This window comes from Entelurus aequoreus, linkage group LG06, assembly GCF_033978785.1.
Source record: "Entelurus aequoreus isolate RoL-2023_Sb linkage group LG06, RoL_Eaeq_v1.1, whole genome shotgun sequence".
Lineage (NCBI taxonomy): Eukaryota > Metazoa > Chordata > Actinopteri > Syngnathiformes > Syngnathidae > Entelurus > Entelurus aequoreus.
The window spans coordinates 7,756,888-7,777,815 of NC_084736.1; the positions used below are offsets into that span (position 1 = coordinate 7,756,888).

Consider the following 20,928-nt stretch of genomic DNA (forward strand, 5'->3'; position numbering starts at 1 on the left):
TCTCTACAGGCCTGTTTCATGAGGGGTTTCCTCAATCATCAGGAGATTTTAATGGAAGCATTCACATACCATGGTTTATATAGGGCACAGAATGGGTAGGTACAGGCAGGCGTAGGGGCGTGGTGATTGGCTCATGTGTCACCTAGGAGGTGTTTCCTTCTGTGACGGCATGCTGATACAATTTCGCTGCGCTTGTTGAGGGATGACAGGTCTGGACGGTATATAATAAACAGTTTCTCTTTTAAGCATAGGTTGCATCTTTTATTACCACTGTTGTAAGGTGTGCTGGATGCAAGAATTTGCCATGTTATTGAATATTCAACATTATTGTCTTTGAGATTCCAAATGTGCTTGCTGAGTTCTGTAGTGTGCCGCAGGTCACCGCCTCTGTCCATGGTGCCGAGGACAGAGCACCATCGGACGGGGGGGGGGGGGCGTGGCAGTGCTGACGGCGAGACACAGCTGGCAGGTGATTAGATTTCACAGGTGGTACGTGTTAATCTAATCGTCTGTTGTCTTTAACAGTAAGCGGCCGGGAGCAGGAGAAGAGAGAGGATACGGACGTGACTGAAAAGTCACGTTCTGGGGGGGAAAGACTTTGAAAAAAACCTATGTCCATTAAAACCTTTGTTAAAAACTGCACGCTTGGCTCTTGTGCCGTGTCTTCAGTGGAACTGCTAGGAAGCGACGTCCGCAGACTACTTACTACTCTTTTAAATCCTTTGCTTTTTGCCCTCAAAGTCCTTTTTGTGTCTCGGGAAATATTCCCAGAGTTTATAAACATTAACCGAAAAAATATATATTTTGAAAAAATAGAAATATTACGGAGCCCCTAAAGCAGGGGTGTCCAAAGTGCGGCCCGGGGGCCATTTGCGGCCCGCAGGTAATTTTTTGACGGCCCCACGGCACATACCAAAAATACGATTAAAAAAACAAAAAAAACATAAAAAGTGGTATAAAAGAGCAAACAGGTGAAATGTAACAAGAGAATGTTGCAATGTTGACTCTAGTAACACAAAGCTGTCACGCAGGCTGTTTCTTTCTCTAAAAAATAATAATGAATCAAAAACAATGTTATTATGAATTATTTACCTATTCAAGGCTACAATTACGTCACATTAAATATTCCACTTTGAAATATTTTTTGGGGAAAGTGTTGCATATTTTGTGTTTGACATATAAAAACAAAGTTGTTGTTTTTTTAAAGAAGGGCCTAAAACGAACAAACAAGAAACATAAACAACAATAAAAGTATAATTGATAGATAGATCTGAAGTTGATCTCGAGACTATTGTGTTAAAAGTTTTTTAAAAAACTACAATTTATTTTTAACACTTTACTGAGCAGGACCCTTTTGGATCCCCAATAATTTTAGTGGGACTTTTTTTTTTTTTTAAGTGTCATTGCTCATAAAATAATAATAAATTAAAATCAATGTTGTTATGAGTTATGTTATGAGCTCCAATTATTATATAATTTTAAATATTCTACTTTAAAATTTTATTGGGGGAAAATGTTTTGTTTTTTCCATAAAAAAACAGGGTTTTCTTTGACAAAAAGGGCATACAACTTAAATCTTAAAAAAAAAAAAATGTATATTGACAGAAAGACCTAATGTTGATCTGGAGATTTAAACTTTGAATAATAATAATACTAAATAATGACACATTTTTTATATTTTTTTTACCTAAACCCTTTGGGGTCCCCGGGAAAAAGCCTAAGTGGAGGCCTAAATGTATATTATTTATACATATATTGTATTGGTTTTTAAAATAAAAAATATCAATATGGCCCTCAGTGGAAAAAGTTTGGACACCCCTGCCCTAAAGGGACATGGGGGACATTTTTTTTAAATTATTTTTTAAATTTTTTTTAGACATGTATCTCGTACGCACGAGAAACGATCTCGTGTGTACAAGAAACTTTTTATAAAGTTATAAAAAATAAATGTCATTATTTTTTTTATTTTTTAGACATGTATCTCGTGCGCACGAGAAACTTTTTATAAAGTTATAAAAAATAAAAAATAAATGTTATAATTTTTTATTTGTTTTTATTTTTTAGACATGTATCTCGTACGCACGAGAAACGATCTCGTGCGTACGAGAAACTTTTTATAAAGTTATAAAAAATAAAAATAAATGTTATAATTTTTATTTTTTATTTATTTTTTAGACATGTATCTCGTGCGCACGAGATACATGTCTAAAAAAAATAAAAAATAATAATATTATAAAAATAAAAATTTCCCCCATGTCCCTTTAGGGCAGACCTGGGCATTCTGCGGCCCGCGGGCCGCATCCGGCCCTTTGTGCGTCCCTGTCCGGCCCGCGTGAGGCCAATTATAAATTACAAAATAAATTTAAAAAAGTATCTATGTCGAGTGTGCAATACAACGGTGCTGCTTTTATTTTGAAAATCGTTATTTGTATTACTTCCGTGTGGACGTATGCGTGATTGTGAGTGAATGTGAACAACTGCAATTACAAAATAAAGTTGAAAAAACATCTATGTCCTGCGCGCAATACAACTGTGCTGCTTTTATTTTGAAAAGTATTATTTATGGGCGTGTGTCCGTGTGTAACCTGCGAGTGAAGGTGCACATGCAGCGACAAGTGATGCACGGGTTACACCCGAGACGCCAAAAAGAGAAAAGTTGATGAGGAATGGCGTGTTTTCAACAAGACATGGACTGCCAAGCAACGTTCCTTCTAAGGTGCGTGCCTGCGCAATTGCGCACTGCTCAAGCGTCTGCTGCGCGCAGCAAGTATATGCCGCGCACCAAATCAAATCCCATCTGAATTATAAACAAAATAAACATATTTATTCTATGGAATTTTGCAATGCAACTTTGAGTGACAGTGACAACAAGCGGCCCTAATGGTGTTCGTCAACACCGTTCAATTGAACACCGTTCAATTATTGTAACGTCTATCGAGATGCTTCGAGGACAGGAATTATATCGATCACTTTATTGAACAAAACTGTTTATATTCGGACATAACCACACCAAAAACATGAGTAAAACAATTCTATCTCGAAAAACTAGTCATTTTCTGCCGTACAAACCAGGCCAAAACCAACTTGTCATCTGTCACCAACACGCATAGCACTAAACCACTGGTGCGTTTAAGGCCACACAAAAAGTCGGACAACTCAAACACCACACAAAGTTACACTATGACTCCTCAGTCATACGTGTGCTTATTTTACTGTCATTTATTATTAATGTTAATTTATATATATTAGTCATGGAATGCTGTTACACACACTATGTTGAAGTATTACTATTATTATTATTATTATTATTATTTATCTTACGGTATATATCAAAAATAATATTGAGCAAAATTTAATTGAAATATTGTCGATGTGGCCCTCCAGCAGTGCTCGGGTAGCTCATGCGGCCCCCGGTAAAAATTAATTGCCCACCCCTGGGCTAGGGGCTCGACGATTGGCAGATAAATATTGACGTTTGTATTTCCTGTATCATCAGAAAAATCATTAAATTCTACACACAACGCAGAGGAAGAGAACACCGGTTGCACACGGACTACTCTAAAGCGTATGGCTGAAATACTACTTGATCCCACCTGATTCAGTGGGTGCCGGGCTGATGGCGGCCAGCATCTCCCTCTCCTTCTCATAGTCCATGCGGCACAGCAGCTGGCCTTCCTTCAACACGAACTCGTCGCCTCGCTGCAGCCGGCGCTCGCACTCGCAGCAGCTGAAGCAGCCCAGGTGGTACACCTGGCCCAGCACGCGCATGATCAGCTCCGAGCGGCCGATCCCCTGCAGGCAGGCGCTGCACTTCCTCACAAACAGCCTGAAACACACACACACACACACACACATTCTTGTATTATTACATTCTGGACACCGAAAGTCGTAAAATCAGCTGTTCGTTTTTTTTCGGGGATGAATAGGGAAGTCCTTCTTTTGCTACCGTCATGTTTTATCATATATGCACCTGTCAATGCTTACTTTTGTATGCACATCAAATCAACAAAAAAATCCTGACTTTGGAGCAATGTTCACAGACTCTTTATTAAATGCAATGGTTTTCTGTATTAGGACCAATGATTTTCGGTCCTAACTTGTTCACCGGTCCTCGTATGGATGGTACTTGTTGATGTCTCAAGAAGGGTGGCAATACAAGAACACACACACACACACACACACACACACACACACACACACACACACACACACACACACACACACACACACACACACACACACACACACACACACACACACACACACACACACACACACACACACACACACACACACACACACACACACACACTCTTTTATGTGTTACCTTCTGTCAATGCCTTTGCACCTGTCAATGCTTACTTTTGTATGCACATCAAATCAACAAAAAAATCCTGACTTTGGAGCAATGTTCACAGACTCTTTATTAAATGCAATGGTTTTCTGTATTAGGACCAATGATTTTCGGTCCTAACTTGTTCACCGGTCCTCGTATGGACGGTACTTGTTGATGTCTCAAGAAGGGTGGCAACACACACACACACACACACACACACACACACACACACACACACACACACACACACACACACACACACACACACATTCTTGTATGTGTTACCTTCTGTCGATGCCTTTGCACCTGTCAATGCTTACTTTTGTATGCCCATCAAATCAACAAAAAATCCTGACTTTGGAGCAATGTTCACAGACTCTAGTATTTGGCTCTCCATTAAATGCAAAGGTTTTCCTGTATTGGGACCATGATTTTCGGTACTAACTTGTTCACCGGTCCTCATATTGACGGTATTTTTCCTTGTTGATGTCTCAATAAGGGTAGCAATACAAGAACACACACACACACACACACACACACACACACACACACACACACACACACACACACACTCTTGTATGTGTTACCTTCTGTCAATGCCTTTGCACCTGTCAATGCTTACTTTTGTATGCACATCAAATCAACAAAAAAATCCTGACTTTGGAGCAATGTTCACGGACTCTAGTATTTGGCTCTCTATTAGATGCAATGGTTTTCCCTAAGGGACCATGATTTTCGGTCCTAACTTGTTCACCGGTCCTCATATTGCCTTGTTGATGTCTCAATAAGGGTAGCAATACAAGAACACACACACATTTGCATGTAAAAAACCAGAGTGGCATGAAGGCCAAGGAGCGAAGGTGAGCTAATTAAAGATGGCGCACATTTCAATGATTCCTCAGATTAGCATGGGCTCTTAATTAAAGGCCGTGCGAGCATCACCCAATCCACAGAGCAACAAGGTGAACATCTGCTATTGTACGAGCGTTCATCGCGTGCTGCAGTTGCGTCCTCTCGCCAGTAGGTGGCAGTAGTGAACCTGTGACTGAAGAAGCACTTTCCTCTCCAAGTCAAGATGAGATGATTTTTAATGAGGCCTGTCAATATCTATCTCAAAGATGACAAAGACCGACTTTTTCCTCCACCTCTTGATTTCCAGCCTCACCATCACTACACACACAAAGCGCTTCGTTCCCCGCCATTAAATTCCTCTCAAATCCCTGCTCTTGCACACACACACCCTTCACACTCCTTCCCTGCCCCCTTCTTGCCGCTTTCTGCCAGCATTCCCAGTTCTCCCTCACGGCCTCCCAGCCTGACTCCCCCAGTTGACTGAAACTAATAAAGACGGGATTAATTAGATTGTTGTTTAAACAGTGCGATGGCCAGACAGACGCTGTCAACTCATAACCAGGGATAGAGGATAGCATGGGGTTAATCTCTCCACGCTCACTTATGCACACACATATAGGCACTCACACACACATCTGCACACACACACACACACACACACACACACACACACACACACACACACACACACACACACACACACACACACACACACACACACACACACACACACACACACACACACACACACACACACACACAAACACACTCAAGTATCAATACCTACTCATAGAGCATTATTCCATACATTTGTGCTCAATCTGTAGGCCGACCTTGCATTTGTTTACACCAAAAGGGGGACATTTAACTATGAAAATATGGAGAAGCTGCTGATGGCGTGCCCAAAAATAAGTGGACACAACTTTTTTTTGTTAAATAGAAGTATGACTCACTTTGGTGAATACATTCTTTGATTTCATTTCATTCTTAAAATGTATTTATTCATTTATTGAATTTTTTTAAAATTAACTTTTCATTTATTTAATTGCTAACCTTAATTATTTTTTTGTTTTGTTTTTCTTTTTTTTTTTAATTTTAAAATTTTTTTTTTAATGTCCTGTCCAGCTTCTCAGGCAAATCATATAGTTGATGTAGATGTCCATATCGGCTGTTCAGATTTACTTTACAAAAGAGAAGTGTAGGGTACTTCTCTTGTTGCCTTATTTGTATTTGACTTTATTAAATGTATTTATATTATCATTTGGTGCAGCCGGGCTGGCTGCACCAAATGTTTTGTTTTTTAAATACATTTTCTATTTATTATTTTGGAAATAATTGTTCATTACATTTTTTCATTAAGTTTGAAAACATATTAGTGTTGTATATTTATTTATTTATTTTTCTTTAGACCCCGAAAGGGACAAGCGGTAGCAAATGGATGGAGTTTTTTCTTTAGTTCCTTTATTTATTTTAATTCATTTTGTAATATTTTATATGATTTTTTTATTTATATTAATTTGGAGAATGCATTCTTTGATTTCATTTCATTCTTAAAATGTATTTATTCATTTATTGAATTGTTTTTAAATTAACTTTTCATTTATTTGATTGCTAACCTTAATTATTTTTTTGTTTTGTTTTTTTAAATGCATTTTCTATTTATTATTTCGGAGATAATTGTTCATTACATTTTTTCTTTAAGTTTTAAAACATTTTAGTATTGTATATTTATTTATTCATTTTTCTTCAGACCCCGAAAGGGACAAACGGTAGAAAATGGATGGATTTTTCTTTAGTGCCTTTATTTATTTTAATTCATTTTGTAATCTTTTATATTATTTTTTATTTATATTAATTTGGTGAATGCATTCTTTGATTTCATTTCATTCTTAAAATGTATTTATTCATTTATTGAATTGTTTTTAAATTTACTTTTGATTTATTTGATTGCTAACCTTAATCGTTTTTTTGTTTTGTTTTTTAGATACATTTTCTATTTATTATTTTGGAGATGAGGTGGCGACTTGTCCAGGGTGTACCCCGCCTTCCGCCCGATTGTAGCTGAGATAGGCTCCAGCACCCCCCGCGACCCCGAACGGGACAAGCGGTAGAAAATGGATGGATGGATGGATGTTTGTTACATTTTTTCTTTAAGTTTTAAAACATTTTAGTATTGTATATTTATTTATAAATTTTTTTAGACCCCGAAAGGGACAAGCGGTAGAAAATTAATGGATTTTTCTTTAGTTCCTTTATTTATTTAAATTATTTTTTTAATATTTTATATGATTTTTTTTATTTATATTAATTTGGTGAATGCATTCTTTGATTTCATTTCATTCTTAAAATGTATCTATTCATTTATTGAATTATTTTTAAATTTACTTTTCATTTATTTGATTGATAACCTTAATTATTTTTTTGTTTTGTTTTTTAAATACATTTTCTATTTATTATATTGGAGATAATTGCTCATTACATTTTTTTCTTTAAGTTTTAAAACATTTTAGTATTGTATATTAATTTATTCATTTTTCTTTAGACCCCGAAAGGGACAAGCGGTAGCAAATGGATGGATTTTTCTTTAATTCCTTTATTTATTTAAATTCATTTTGTAATATTTTATACGATTTTTTATTTATATTAACGCCCCCCCACCTAAGTTAAGTTTTCAAGAGCAAGTTTTCCACAATTTGCCAGCCCAGGTGTGCCATCTACGCACCTGTCGCTAATCTCGAAACCGGTCCTGGCACACCCCGCTTCGCTGCTGGTCCGCAGGCCACGCCCCCCCCCACACTGAGTAACAACAATATGAACATCACACAAGGGTTAAGCCCCCCCAATTCCAACCCTTGATGCTGAGTGCCAAGCAGGGAGGTAATGGCTCCCATTTTTTTTATAGTCTTTGGTATGGTTTGAACTCTCGACCTACCGATCTCAGAGCAGACACTCTTAATGGTGAATATGTGTTCCCCGTACTAAAGTGTTACCCAACATTTCAACACAGGAAGTGCACTGCAAAAAGTCAGTGTTCAAAAACAAGAAAAAAAAATACAAAAATGAGGGGTATTTTATTTGAACTAAGCAAAATTATCTGCCAATAGAACAAGAAAATTCGGCTTGTCAAGATTTTCCAAAACAAGTAAAATTAGCTAACCTCAATGAACGCAAAAATACCTTAAAATAAGTATATTCTCACTAATAACAAGTGCACTATTATGTTCTTAAATTAGGTAAATGCTAGTGCCATTATCTTGACATAATGATATGCGCTCGGCATTACATTTCTTGAAACCAGCAAACTTATACTAAAAACGAATTTATTGTTCTTAATGGAAAGGCAACAAGGCAACCGCCTGTTACTCTCGGGGTCTCCTAGCCGCTCAGGCAAAACACATGGTCTAAAAATGCATTTTTCCATCGACAACATGACATGATCGCGCCAAGTGCGTGCTCTTTCAGTCAATTAGTGCAGTGGTCCCCAACCGCCGCGGACCGATTGGTACCAGGCCACGCAAGAAATAAAAAAATAAAAAAATAAAAAATAAAAAATAAAAAATAAAAAATAAAAAATAAAAAATACAAAATAAAAAATAAAAAATTTAAAATAAATAAATAAATAATTTTTCTTTTTATTTATTTATTAAATCAACATAAAAAACACAATATATACATTATATATCAATATAGATCAGGGGTCACCAACGCGGTGCCCGCGGGCACCAGGTAGCCCGTAAGGACCAGATGAGTAGCCCGCTGGCCTGTTCTAAAAATAGCTCAAATAGCAGCACTTACCAGTGAGCTGCCTCTATTTTTTAAATTGTATTTATTTACTAACAAGCTGGTCTCGCTTTGCCTGACATTTTTAATTCTGAGAGAGACAAAACTCAAATAGAATTTGAAAATCCAAGAAAATATTTTAAAGACTTGGTCTTCTTTTGTTTAAATAAATTCATTAATCTTTTTACTTTGCTTTTTATAACTTTCAGAAAGACAATTTTAGAGAAAAAATACAACCTTAAAAATGATTTTAGGATTTTTAAACACATATACCTTTTTACCTGTTATATTCCTTCCTCTTCTTTCCTGACAATTTAAATCAATGTTCAAGTAAATTTATTTTTTTTATTGTAAAGAATAATAAATAAAATTTAATTTAATTTTTCATTTTAGCTTCTGTTTTTTCGACAAAGAATATTTGTGAAATATTTCTTCAAACTTATTATGATTAAAATTCAAAAAAATTATTCTGGCAAATCCAGAAAGTCTGTAGAATCAAATTTAAATCTTATTTCAAAGTCTTTTGAATTTCTTTTAAAATTTTTGTTCTGGAAAATCTAGAAGAAATAATCATTAGTCTTTGTTAGAAATATAGCTTGGTCCAATTTGTTATATATTCTAACAAAGTGCAGATTGGATTTTAACCAATTTAAAACATGTCATCAAAATTCTAAAATTAATCTTAATCAGGAAAAATTACTAATGATGTTCCATAAATTCTTTTTTTAATTTTTTCAAAAAGATTCGAATTAGCTAGTTTTTCTCTTCTTTTTTTCCGGTTGAATTTTGAATTTTAAAGAGTCGAAATTGAAGAAAAACTATGTTTCAAAATGTAATTGTCATTTTTTTTTGTGTTTTTCCTCTTTTAAACCGTTCAATTAAGTGTAAATATCATTAACTATTAATAATAACATAGAGTTAAAGGTCAATTGAGCAAATTGGCTATTTCTGGCAATTTATTGAAGTGTGTATCAAACTGGTAGCCCTTCGCATTAATCACTACCCAAGAAGTATAGCTCTTGCTTTCAAAAAGGTTGGTGACCCCTGATATAGATCAATACAGTCTGCAGGGATACAGTCCGTAAGCACACATGATTGTATTTCTTTATGAAAAAAACCCCAAAAAAACAAGCTAAGCGTCTGGCATCACAATGCAACGAGGAGTGAAATATTTTGGTATGCAGGAGGCAGACAGAGGGAGTGAACCGGGAAGGAGGAGCCAGGGATGGGAAACAGAAGTGTTGTCACTCCCTGACTGAGCGTCAGGAAGGTGTTGCTGCACATTAGAGCTCCAAATCTGTGATTCCATCCCCGACGCAGCTGCCGCGGCTAATCTCTTCCACTCCATCTGCCAAAAACCCCGTGCCCAAATTCCCCAAATGACTGCATTGTTAAGTCGCCGTCAAACAGCGGCGTCTACCTGCCAGGCGTACCATCCATTGTGGCACAGTTGCCATTACGCCGGATCGCTCTCGGCTGGAGTCTTCCATGGAGTCTTCCCCGTCCAAACGCTTCCTTTCACCCGGGCAACAAAACGCTCCAGATTGCTCCACGTGAGTCTGTCCGTGTTAAGTCCCACATTCCCTAAATAGGGGTGCACGCAGCGTGGTGGGAATTTACTCAGCGCGGCAAACGGAGGCAACTTGGGGCAACTGCTACAGCGGGGGTCTGTAAGTAGATCAGCTTAATCCCCCCCCCTAATAGAAGTATCATTCACACGGGCCCTGACCCGCGGCCACGCTCGGGATTCTAACCACGATCCAGAGAACCTGTTCACATCAGTATTTAGTAGGCTTGTCAAGGTCAACATGTACAAACCCCGTTTCCATATGAGTTGGGAAATTGTGTTAGATGTAAATATAAACGGAATACAATGATTTGCAAATCCTTTTCAACCCATATTCAGTTGAATATGCTACAAAGACAACATATTTGATGTTCAAACTGTTAAACTTTTTCTTTTTTTTTGCAAATAATCATCAACTTTAGAATTTGATGCCAGCAACACGTGCCAAAGAAGTTGGGAAAGGTGGCAATAAATACTGATAAAGTTGAGGAATGCTCACCAAACACTTATTTGGAACATCCCACAGGTGTGCAGGCTAATTGGGAACGGGTGGGTGCCATGATTGGGTATAAAAGTAGATTCCATGAAATGCTCAGTCATTCACAAACAAGGACGGGGCGAGGGTCACCGCTTTGTCAACAAATGCGTGAGCAAATTGTTGAACAGTTTAAGAACAACATTTCTCAACCAGCTATTGCAAGGAATTTAGGGATTTCACCATCTACGCTCCGTAATATCATCAAAGGGTTCAGAGAATCTGGAGAAATCACTGCACGTAAGCAGCTAAGCCCGTGACCTTCCATCCCTCAGGCTGTACTGCATCAACAAGCGACATCAGTGTGTAAAGGATATCACCACATGGGCTCAGGAACATTCAGAAACCCACTGTCAGTAACTACAGTTGGTCGCTACTAGGCTTTTTGCCGATATCCGATATTCCGATATTGTCCAACTCTTTAATTACAGATATCGATATCAACCGATACCGATATCAACCGATATATGCTGTCGTGGAATTAACACATTATTATGCCTAATTTGGACAACCATGTATGGTGAAGATAAGGTACTTTAAAAAAAATAAATAAAATAAGATAACTAAATTAAAAACATTTTCTTGAATAAAAATGAAAGTAAAACAATATAAAAACAGTTACATAGAAACTAGTAATTAATGAAAATGAGTAAAATTAACTGTTAAAGGTTAGTACTATTAGTGGACCAGCAGCACGCACAATCATGTGTGCTTACGGACTGTATCCCTTGCAGACTGTATTGATATATATTGATATATAATGTAGGAACCAGAATATTGATAACAGAAAGAAATGGGGGGAGGGAGGTTTTTTGGGTTGGTGCACTAATTGTAAGTGTATCTTGTGTTTTTTATGTTGATTTAATAAAAAAAAAAAAAAAACCCGATACAGATGATAAAAAAAAACGATACCGATAATTTCCGATATTACATTTTAACGCATTTATCGGCCGATAATATCGGCCTGCCGACATCCCTAGTCGCTACATCAGTAAGTGCAAGTTAAAACTCTCCTATGCACGGCGAAAACCGTTTATGAACAACACCCAGAAACGCCGCCGGCTTCGCTGGGCCCGAGCTCATCTAAGATGGACTGATGCAAAGTGGAAAAGAGATATGTGGTCTGACGAGTCCACATTTCAAATTTTTTTGGAAACTGTGGACGTCGTGTCCTTCGGAACTAAGAGGAAAAGAACCGTCCGGATTGTTCTAGGCGCAAAGTGTAAAAGCCAGCATGTGTGATGGTATGGGGGTGTATTAGTGCCCAAGACATGGGTAACTTACACATCTGTGAAGGTACATACAGGTTTTGGAGCAACATATGTTGCCATCCAAGCAACGTTACCATGGACGCCCCTGCTTATTTCAGCAAGACAATGCCAAGCCACGTGTTACAACAGCGTGGCTTCATAGTAAAAGAGTACGGGTACTAGACTGGCCTGCCTGTAGTCCAGACCTGTCTCCCATTGAAAATGTGTGAAGCCTAAAATAGCACAAGGGAGACCCCCGGACTGTTGAACAACTTAAGCTGTACATCAAGCAAGAATGGGAAATAATTCCACCTGAGAAGCTTCAAAAATGTGTCTCCTCAGTTCCCAAACCTTTACTGAGTGTTGTTAAAAGGAAAGGCCATGTAACACAGTGGTGAAAATGCCCCTGTGACAACTTTTTTGCAATGTATTGCTGCCATGAAATTCTATGATAATGCTTATTTGCAAAAAAAAAAAAGTACTTTCTCAGTTCCAACATGAAATATCTTGTCTTTGCAGTCTATTCAATTGAATATAAGTTGAAAAGGATTTGCAAATCATTGTATTCTCTTTTTATTTACGAATTACACAACGTGCCAACATCACTGGTTTTGGGTCACCCACATATGCGGTCCTCTCCGAGGTTTCTCATAGGTTTTTCCTTACCCTTATGTGGGCTCTGTACCGCGGATGTCGTCGTGGCTCGTGCAGCCCTTTGAGACACTTGTGATTTAGGGCTGTATAAATAAACATTGATTGATTGATTGACAACTTCCAACTTCGTTCGACATTTGAAGTTGCACAAAGAAGGGTAACTTTTGAATGTAAACTAACGTTTATTGGCATAACGTTACATTAGTCAATGTATCACGCACATAACGTTACATTAGTCAATGTATCACACACATAACGTTACATTAGACAATGTATCACACACAGTAACGTAACGATAGACGGCGGTCAGCAGTACCGCATATTATAGCCTCCTACGAAAAGACAAACAGTCAAATAAAGGTCAGTTAAAATGTACACTATATTTACAATATGTGTACATATTGCATAGGGCCCTGACATCTAAAAAGTACAACTCTGTTCATTGTTATGTTCATGTATTTGTTATGTTTTTCATGTGTACGCACACATCAACACACATACAGTATGAGATGAGATCAACAAGATAAGGTAAGAACAGGATAGAAACTGCTGTGGAACTAGTTACAATGCAATATGCCATGGAAATACAATGTTAAAGGCCTACTGAAATGAATTTTTTTTTATTTAAACGGGGATAGCAGATCCATTCTATGTGTCATACTTGATCATTTCGCGATATTGCCATATTTTTGCTGAAAGGATTTAGTAGAGAACATCGACGATAAAGTTCGCAACTTTTGGTCGCTGATAAAAAAAAGCCTTGCCTGTACCGGAAGTAGCGTGACGTCGCAGGTTGAAAGGCTCCTCACATTTCCCCATTGTTTACACCAGCAGCGAGAGAGATTCGGACCGAGAAAGCGACGATTACCCCATTAATTTGAGCCAGGATGAAAGATTTGTGGATGAGGAACGTGAGAGTGAAGGACTAGAGTGCAGTGCAGGACGTATCTTTTATCGCTCTGACTGTAACTTAGGTAAAAGGGCTCATTGGATTCCACACTTTCTCCTTTTTCTATTGTGGATCACGGATTTGTATTTTTAACCACCTCGGATACTATATCCTCTTGAAAATGAGAGTCGAGAACGCGAAATGGACATTCACAGTGACTTTTATTTCCACGACAATACATCGGTGAAGCACTTTAGCTACGGAGCTAACGTAATAGCATCGTGCTTAAATGCAAATAGAAACAAAAGAAATAAGCCCCTGACTGGAAGGATAGACAGAAGATCAACAATACTACTATTACTTCTACTATCAGGAGACACCGAACCAAACACTGGACATGTAACTACACGGTTAATGCTGTGCCGCCTGTCGAAGCCTAGCAATGCTGTTGCTAACGACGCCATTGAAGCTAACTTAGCTACGGGACCTCGTCAGAGCTATGATAAAAACATTAGCGCTCCACCTACGCCAGCCAGCCCTCATCTGCTCATCAACACCCGTGCTCACCTGCGTTCCAGCGATCGACGGCGCGACGAAGGACTTCACCCGATCATCGATGCGGTCGGCGGCTAGCGTCGGATAGCGCGTCTGCTATCCATCTCAAAGTCCTCCTGGTTGTGTTGCTGCAGCCAGCCGCTAATACACCGATCCCACCTACAGCTTTCTTCTTTGCTGTCTCCATTGTTCATTAAACAAATTGCAAATGATTCACCAACACAGATGTCCAGATTACTGTGGAATTTTGAGATGAAAACAGAGCTGTTTGGATTGGATACAATGTGTCCCAATACTTCCGCTTCAACCATCGACGTCACGCGCATACGTCATCATACATAGACGTTTTCAACCGGAAGTTTAGCGGGAAATTTAAAATGTCACTTTATAAGTTAACCCGGCCGTATTGGCATGTGTTGCAATGTTAAGATTTCATCATTGATATCTAAACTATCAGACTGCGTGGTCGCTAGTAGTGGCTTTCAGTAGGCCTTTAACACTTCTGTACAAATAAGTACAGTTGCACTTGTTTGTTCAAATGTGTTTATTCTGTAAAGGAATGAGTTAAATGTTTAAAAGGACTGGTAAATAGTGCTATTATGAAGTGCAATGTCAGCACTTTTTTCCCCCCTGCAATTTCAAATGCACTTGTTTTAATAAATAAATAAAGCGTTTTAAAAGCATACACAAAATGTGTAAATATATTAGTCTGTGGTTAAAAGGACTTGAAAGGACTCAAAACTCAAAATGCAGGACTTGGCACTTGACTTGAGACTTTCCAGTCTTGACTTTGGACTTGACTCAAGACTTGCCTGTCTTGACTCGGCACTTGAGGGCAAATACTTGAGACTTACTTACTTATCACTTAGTAAGTGATATTTTATTATGTTTGTCGGCTCTCATGAAGTCCGCAGTGAGTAGTAATCAGTAGGGGTGTAACGGTTTTGTAGATACCACGGTATTGCATAATGCATGCCAACTGATTAGCATTAGCGATTTCACATGGCGATGTTAAAGGCCTACTGAAAGCCACTACAACCGACCACGCAGTCTGATAGTTTATATATCAATGATGAAATCTTAACATTGCAACACATGCCAATACGGCCGGGTTAACTTATAAAGTGCAATTTTAAATTTCCCGCGAAATATCCGGCTGAAAACGTCTCGGTATGATGACGTTTGCGCGTGACGTCACGGATTGAACGGAAGTATTGGGACACATTGTGTCCCAATACAAAAAGCTCTGTTTTCATCGAAAAATTCCACAGTAATCTGGACATCTGTGTTAGTGAATCCTTTGCAATTTGTTTAATGAACAATGGAGACTGCAAAGAAGAAAGTTGTATGTGGGATCGGTGTATTAGCGGCTGGCTGCAGCAACACAACCAGGAGGACTTTGTGTTGGATAGCAGACGCGCTATCCGACGCTAGCCGCCGACCGCACCGATGATCGGGTGAAGTCCTTCGTCGCGCCGTCGATCGCTGGAACGCAGGTGAGCACGGGTGTTGATGAGCAGATGAGGGCTGGCTGGCGTAGGTGGAGTGCTAATGTTTTTATCATAGCTCTGACGAGGTCCCGTAGCTAAGTTAGCTTCAATGGCGTCGTTAGCAACAGCATTGCTAGGTTTCGACAGGCGGCACAGCATTAACCGTGTGGTTACAGGTCCAGTGTTTAGTTCGGTGTCTCCTGATAGTAGAAGTAATAGTATTATTGTTGATCTTCTGTCTATCCTTCCAGTCAGGGGCTTATTTCTTTTGTTTCTATCTGCATTTAAGCATGATGCTATCACGTTAGCTCCGTAGCTAAAGTGCTTCACCGATGTATTGTCGTGGAGATAAAAGTCACTGTGAATGTCCATTTCGCGTTCTCGACTCTCATTTTCAAGAGGATATAGTATCTGAGGTGGTTTGAAATACAAATCCGTGATCCACAATAGAAAAAGGAGAAAGTGTGGAATCCAATGAGCCAGGTTGTACCTAAGTTACGGTCAGAGCGAAAAAAGATACGTCCTGCACTGCACTCTAGTCCTTCACTCTCACGTTCCTCGTCCACGAATCTTTCATCCTTGCTCAAATTAATGGGGTAATCGTCGCTTTCTCGGTCCAAATCGCTCTCGCTGCTGGTGTAAACAATGTGCAGATGTGAGGAGCCTTTCAACCTGTGACGTCACGCTACTTCCGGTACAGGCAAGGCTTTTTTTTATCAGCGACCAAAAGTTGTGAACTTTATCGTCGATGTTCTCTACTAAATCCTTTTAGCAAAAATATGGCAATATCGCGAAATGATCAAGTATGACACATAGAATGGATCTGCTATCCCTGTTTAAATAGGAAAATTTCATTTCAGTAGGCCTTTAAAAGGACTTGAAAGGACTCGAAACTCAAAATGCAGGACTTGGCACTTGACTTGAGACTTTCCAGTCTTGACTTTGGACTTGACTCGAGACTTGCCTGTCTTGACTCTGCACTCGAGGGCAAATACTTGAGACTTACTTATGACTTGCAAAACAATGACTCGGTCCCACCTCTGCTAAGTGATATTTTATTATGTTTGTCGGCTCTCGTGAAGTCCGCAGTGAGTAGTAATCAGCAGGGGTGTAACGGTTTTGTAGATACCACAGTATTGCATAATGCATGCCAACCGATTAGCATTAGCGATTTTGCATGGCGATGTTAACAACCTCCAAATTTGGCACGTCACAATAAAAACATCTGCGGTGTGTGAAAGTAAAAGGAGGGCACAAGGTGTTACCGCTGCTGTTAAAATGAGTGTTAAAAGGAATTACCGTATTTTTCGGACTATAAGTCGCAGTTTTTTTTCATAGTTTGGCCGGGGGTGCGACTTATACTCAGGAGCGACTTATGTGTGAAATTATTAACACATTAGCGTAAAATATCAAATAATATTATTTAGCTCATTCACGTAAGAGACTAGACGTATAAGATTTCATGGGATTTAGCGATTAGGAGTGACAGATTGTTTGGTAAACGTATAGCATGTTCTATATGTTATAGTTCAGGGGTCGGCAACCCAAAATGTTGAAAGAGCCATATTGGACCAAAAATACAAAAACAAATCTGTCTGGAGCCGCAACCAATTAAAAGCCATATTACATACAGATAGTGTGTCATGAGATATACATTGAATTGAGATGACTTAAAGGAAACTAAATGAGCTCAAATATAGCTACAAATGAGGCATGATGATGCAATATGTACATATAGCTAGCCTAAATAGCATGTTAGCATCGACTAGCTTGCAGTCATGCAGTGACCAAATATGTCTGATTAGCACTCCACACAAGTCAATAACATCAACCAAACTCACCTTTGTGCATTCACGCACAACGTTAAAAGTTTGGTGGACAAAATGAGACAGAAAAAGAAGTGGCATAGAACACGTCCTAGAAAGTCGGAGAAAGTTATACATGGAAACAAACTAAGGTGAGTTCAAGGACCGCCAAAATTAGTAGGACAAAACGGCGCTCGCCAAATACTCGAATCAGTGAAGCATGTTTAATACAAACAGTGTGCTTTATAACAATTAGGGAGGTTTGTGTCATGTTTGTCCTCATACAGAAACCATATTAAAACAAAAAATATATATTTTTTCACCTCATCTTTTTCCATTTTTCATACATTTTTGAAAAAGCTTCAGAGAGCCACTAGGGCGGCGCTAAAGAGCCGTATGCGGCTCTAGACCCCCGTTATAGTTATTTAAATGACTCTTACAATAATATGTTACTTAACATACCAGGCACCTTCTCAGTTGGTTATTTATGCCTCATATAACGTACACTTATTCAGCCTGTTGTTCACTATTCTTTATTTATTTTAAATTGCCTTTCAAATGTCTATTCTTGGTGTTGGCTTTTATCAAATACATTTCCCCAAAAAATGTGACTTATACTCCAGTGCGACTTATATATGTTTTTTTCCTTCTTTATTATGCATTTTCGGCAGGTGCGACTTATACTCCGAAAAATACGGTACAAAGAAATATCAAGCATCAAAGGACACGAAGAAGGCTTTAAAATGGTCCTCGCTTAAAACCTGGCATGTCGTGCTTGAGGACTGCGCGTGAAGGACTGGCAGACGACTTTGAGAAGCTTCTCGGAACGCGGCGCGCTCGGAATGGTGGCGTTTGCAGAGGGGTTAGAGGCCAGCGCTAATTACAAGCTGGCCGATTACGAGATGAAAAAGTGTCTGCGCCGCCTTGTCAGCCCTTCTAGCTGTGTTGCGACACAATCTTTTGTCATCTCCCTAAGCTGTGTTGTGAGCTATTGCTACACACGCACACACACGCACACACAATCATTTCATAAATATGCCTCATGCACGCTTCCATAATTATCACAATAAATATTTAGAGTACAGTAGCATGCATGCATCATTTGGAATGTTCCCATATATATTCAGCATTGATCATCTCGTATTAGAAAAACAACAAATGATATGCAACACTTCTACTTTTAAGTCACTTTAGTATCCATCTTTGTGTGTGTGTGTGTGTGTGCGCGCGTGCGTGTGTGTGCACGTTGGGCGGATATTGCTCTGTGAAGCAAAATGGCTCCGAGCCAAGGTTCAGTAATCACATCATCTCCGTTTATTAAATCTCCCTGCACTGCTTCTGTGTTATTAAAATCTCCCAGCATTCCCCACGATACTTGCCACCCCTGCCACCTCTCACTCACTCACACACACACTCACACTCACACACTCACACACACGCATGTAGCTATACACACAGTCACATAAACACAAATGCTCAGTTTGTGGAAAGCCAGATAAGGTGGCGGGGCACAAACATCCATAAAACAAGGCCAGATGCTTGCTGTTTAAACTCACATTTTCATAAACATCATAAACTGTCTTATTGCTTGAAGGAAAGCTTCCCTAATTAGTTAGAACAATAAAGAAGATTGTTATGTTGTTATCTCTTAACCTCTTAAGGCCCAAGCTGTTTGTTTACATGCTTGTTTTATTTCCCTTTGCTATTTGGGCTTATTGGACTCTAATTAGAATAAAAACTAAGAATCATCTTTTGATATGATGTACTTAGTCCATAAGTACACAAACGTGTACTTCATGTTTAGTGACATGCTAATTCTTATTTTTACACTTTTTTTTTCTTCCAAATTCCATTGTATGTTATACTCTTCTGACACCACCAGATGGCAGTATAAGTGTCCACATAAGTGGCCATAAGACCCCAATTCAGTAGTGTACACAATTTTGGAAATAAGAGCTAAAAGGTGCCGTCCACGCATGTGGCCACTAAGCCTTTAGAGCAGGGTTGTCCAAACTTTTTCCACTGAGGGCCGCACACTGAAAAATCAAAGCAAGCGGGGGCCATTTTGATATTTTTTATTTCAAAAACCAATACAATATATGTATTAAAAATATACATTTAGGCCTCCACTCAGGCTTGATCCCGGGGACCCTAAATGGTTTAAGAAAAAAACTATTAAAAACATGTGTCATTATTTATTATTAATAATAATAATAATAATTATTAATATTATTATTATTATTATTATTATTCAAGGTTTAAATCTCTAGATCAGGGGTCACCAACGCGGTGCCCGCGGGCACCAGGTAGCCCGTAAGGACCAGATGAGTAGCCTGTTCTAAAAATAGCTCAAATAGCAGCACTTACCAGTGAGCTGCCTCTATTTTTTAAATTTTATTTATTTACTAGCAAGCTGGTCTTTCTTTGCCCGACATTTTTAATTCTAAAAGAGACAAAACTCAAATAGAATTTGAAAATCCAAGAAGACTTGGTCTTCACTTGTTTAAATAAATTCATTAATTTTTTTACTTTGCTTCTTATAACTTTCAGAAAGACAATTTTAGAGAAAAAAATACAACCTTAAAAATGATTTTAGGATTTTTAAACACATATACCTTTTTACCTTTTAAATTCCTTCCTCTTCTTTCCTGACAATTTAAATCAATGTTCAAGTAATTAATTTTTTTTTATTGTAAAAAAAATAAATTACAATTTAATTCTTCATTTTAGCTTCTGTTTTTTCGACGAAGAATATTTGTGAAATATTTCTTCAAACTTATTATGATTAAAATTTAAAAAAATTATTCTGGAAAATCTAGAAAATCTGTAGAATCAAATTTAAATCTTATTTCAAAGTCTTAAATTTCTTTTAAAATTTTTGTTCTGGAAAATCTAGAAGAAATAATGATTTGTCTTTGTTAGAAATATAGCTTGGTCCAATTTGTTATATATTCTAACAAAGTGCAGATTAGATTTTAACCTATTTAAAACATGTCATCAAAAGAGTCCCACTAAAATTATCGGGGATCCAAGAGGGTCCTACTCATTAAAGTGTTAAAAAATTAATTATGCTTTTTTTTTTTTTTACTTTTAACACAATAATCTCGAGATCAACTTCAGATCCATCTGTCAATTATAAGTTTTATTGTTGTTTATGTTTTTTGTTTGTTTGTTTTAGGCCCTTCTTTAAAAAAAAAACAAAAACAGCTTATTTT

At 38.1% G+C, this 20,928-nt stretch overlaps 1 protein-coding gene across 1 annotated transcript in view; it reads right to left on the minus strand.

Annotated features, from left to right (window-relative positions):
• LOC133651800 (LIM homeobox transcription factor 1-alpha-like) overlaps nucleotides 1-20,928 on the minus strand; it is a 66,395-nt gene that overhangs the window by 9,726 nt on the left and 35,741 nt on the right. Inside the window, exon 4 of the mRNA XM_062049932.1 lies at nucleotides 3,594-3,826. Within this exon, the coding sequence (XP_061905916.1) occupies nucleotides 3,594-3,826 (233 nt within the window). The remainder of the gene's footprint in view (nucleotides 1-3,593; nucleotides 3,827-20,928) is intronic.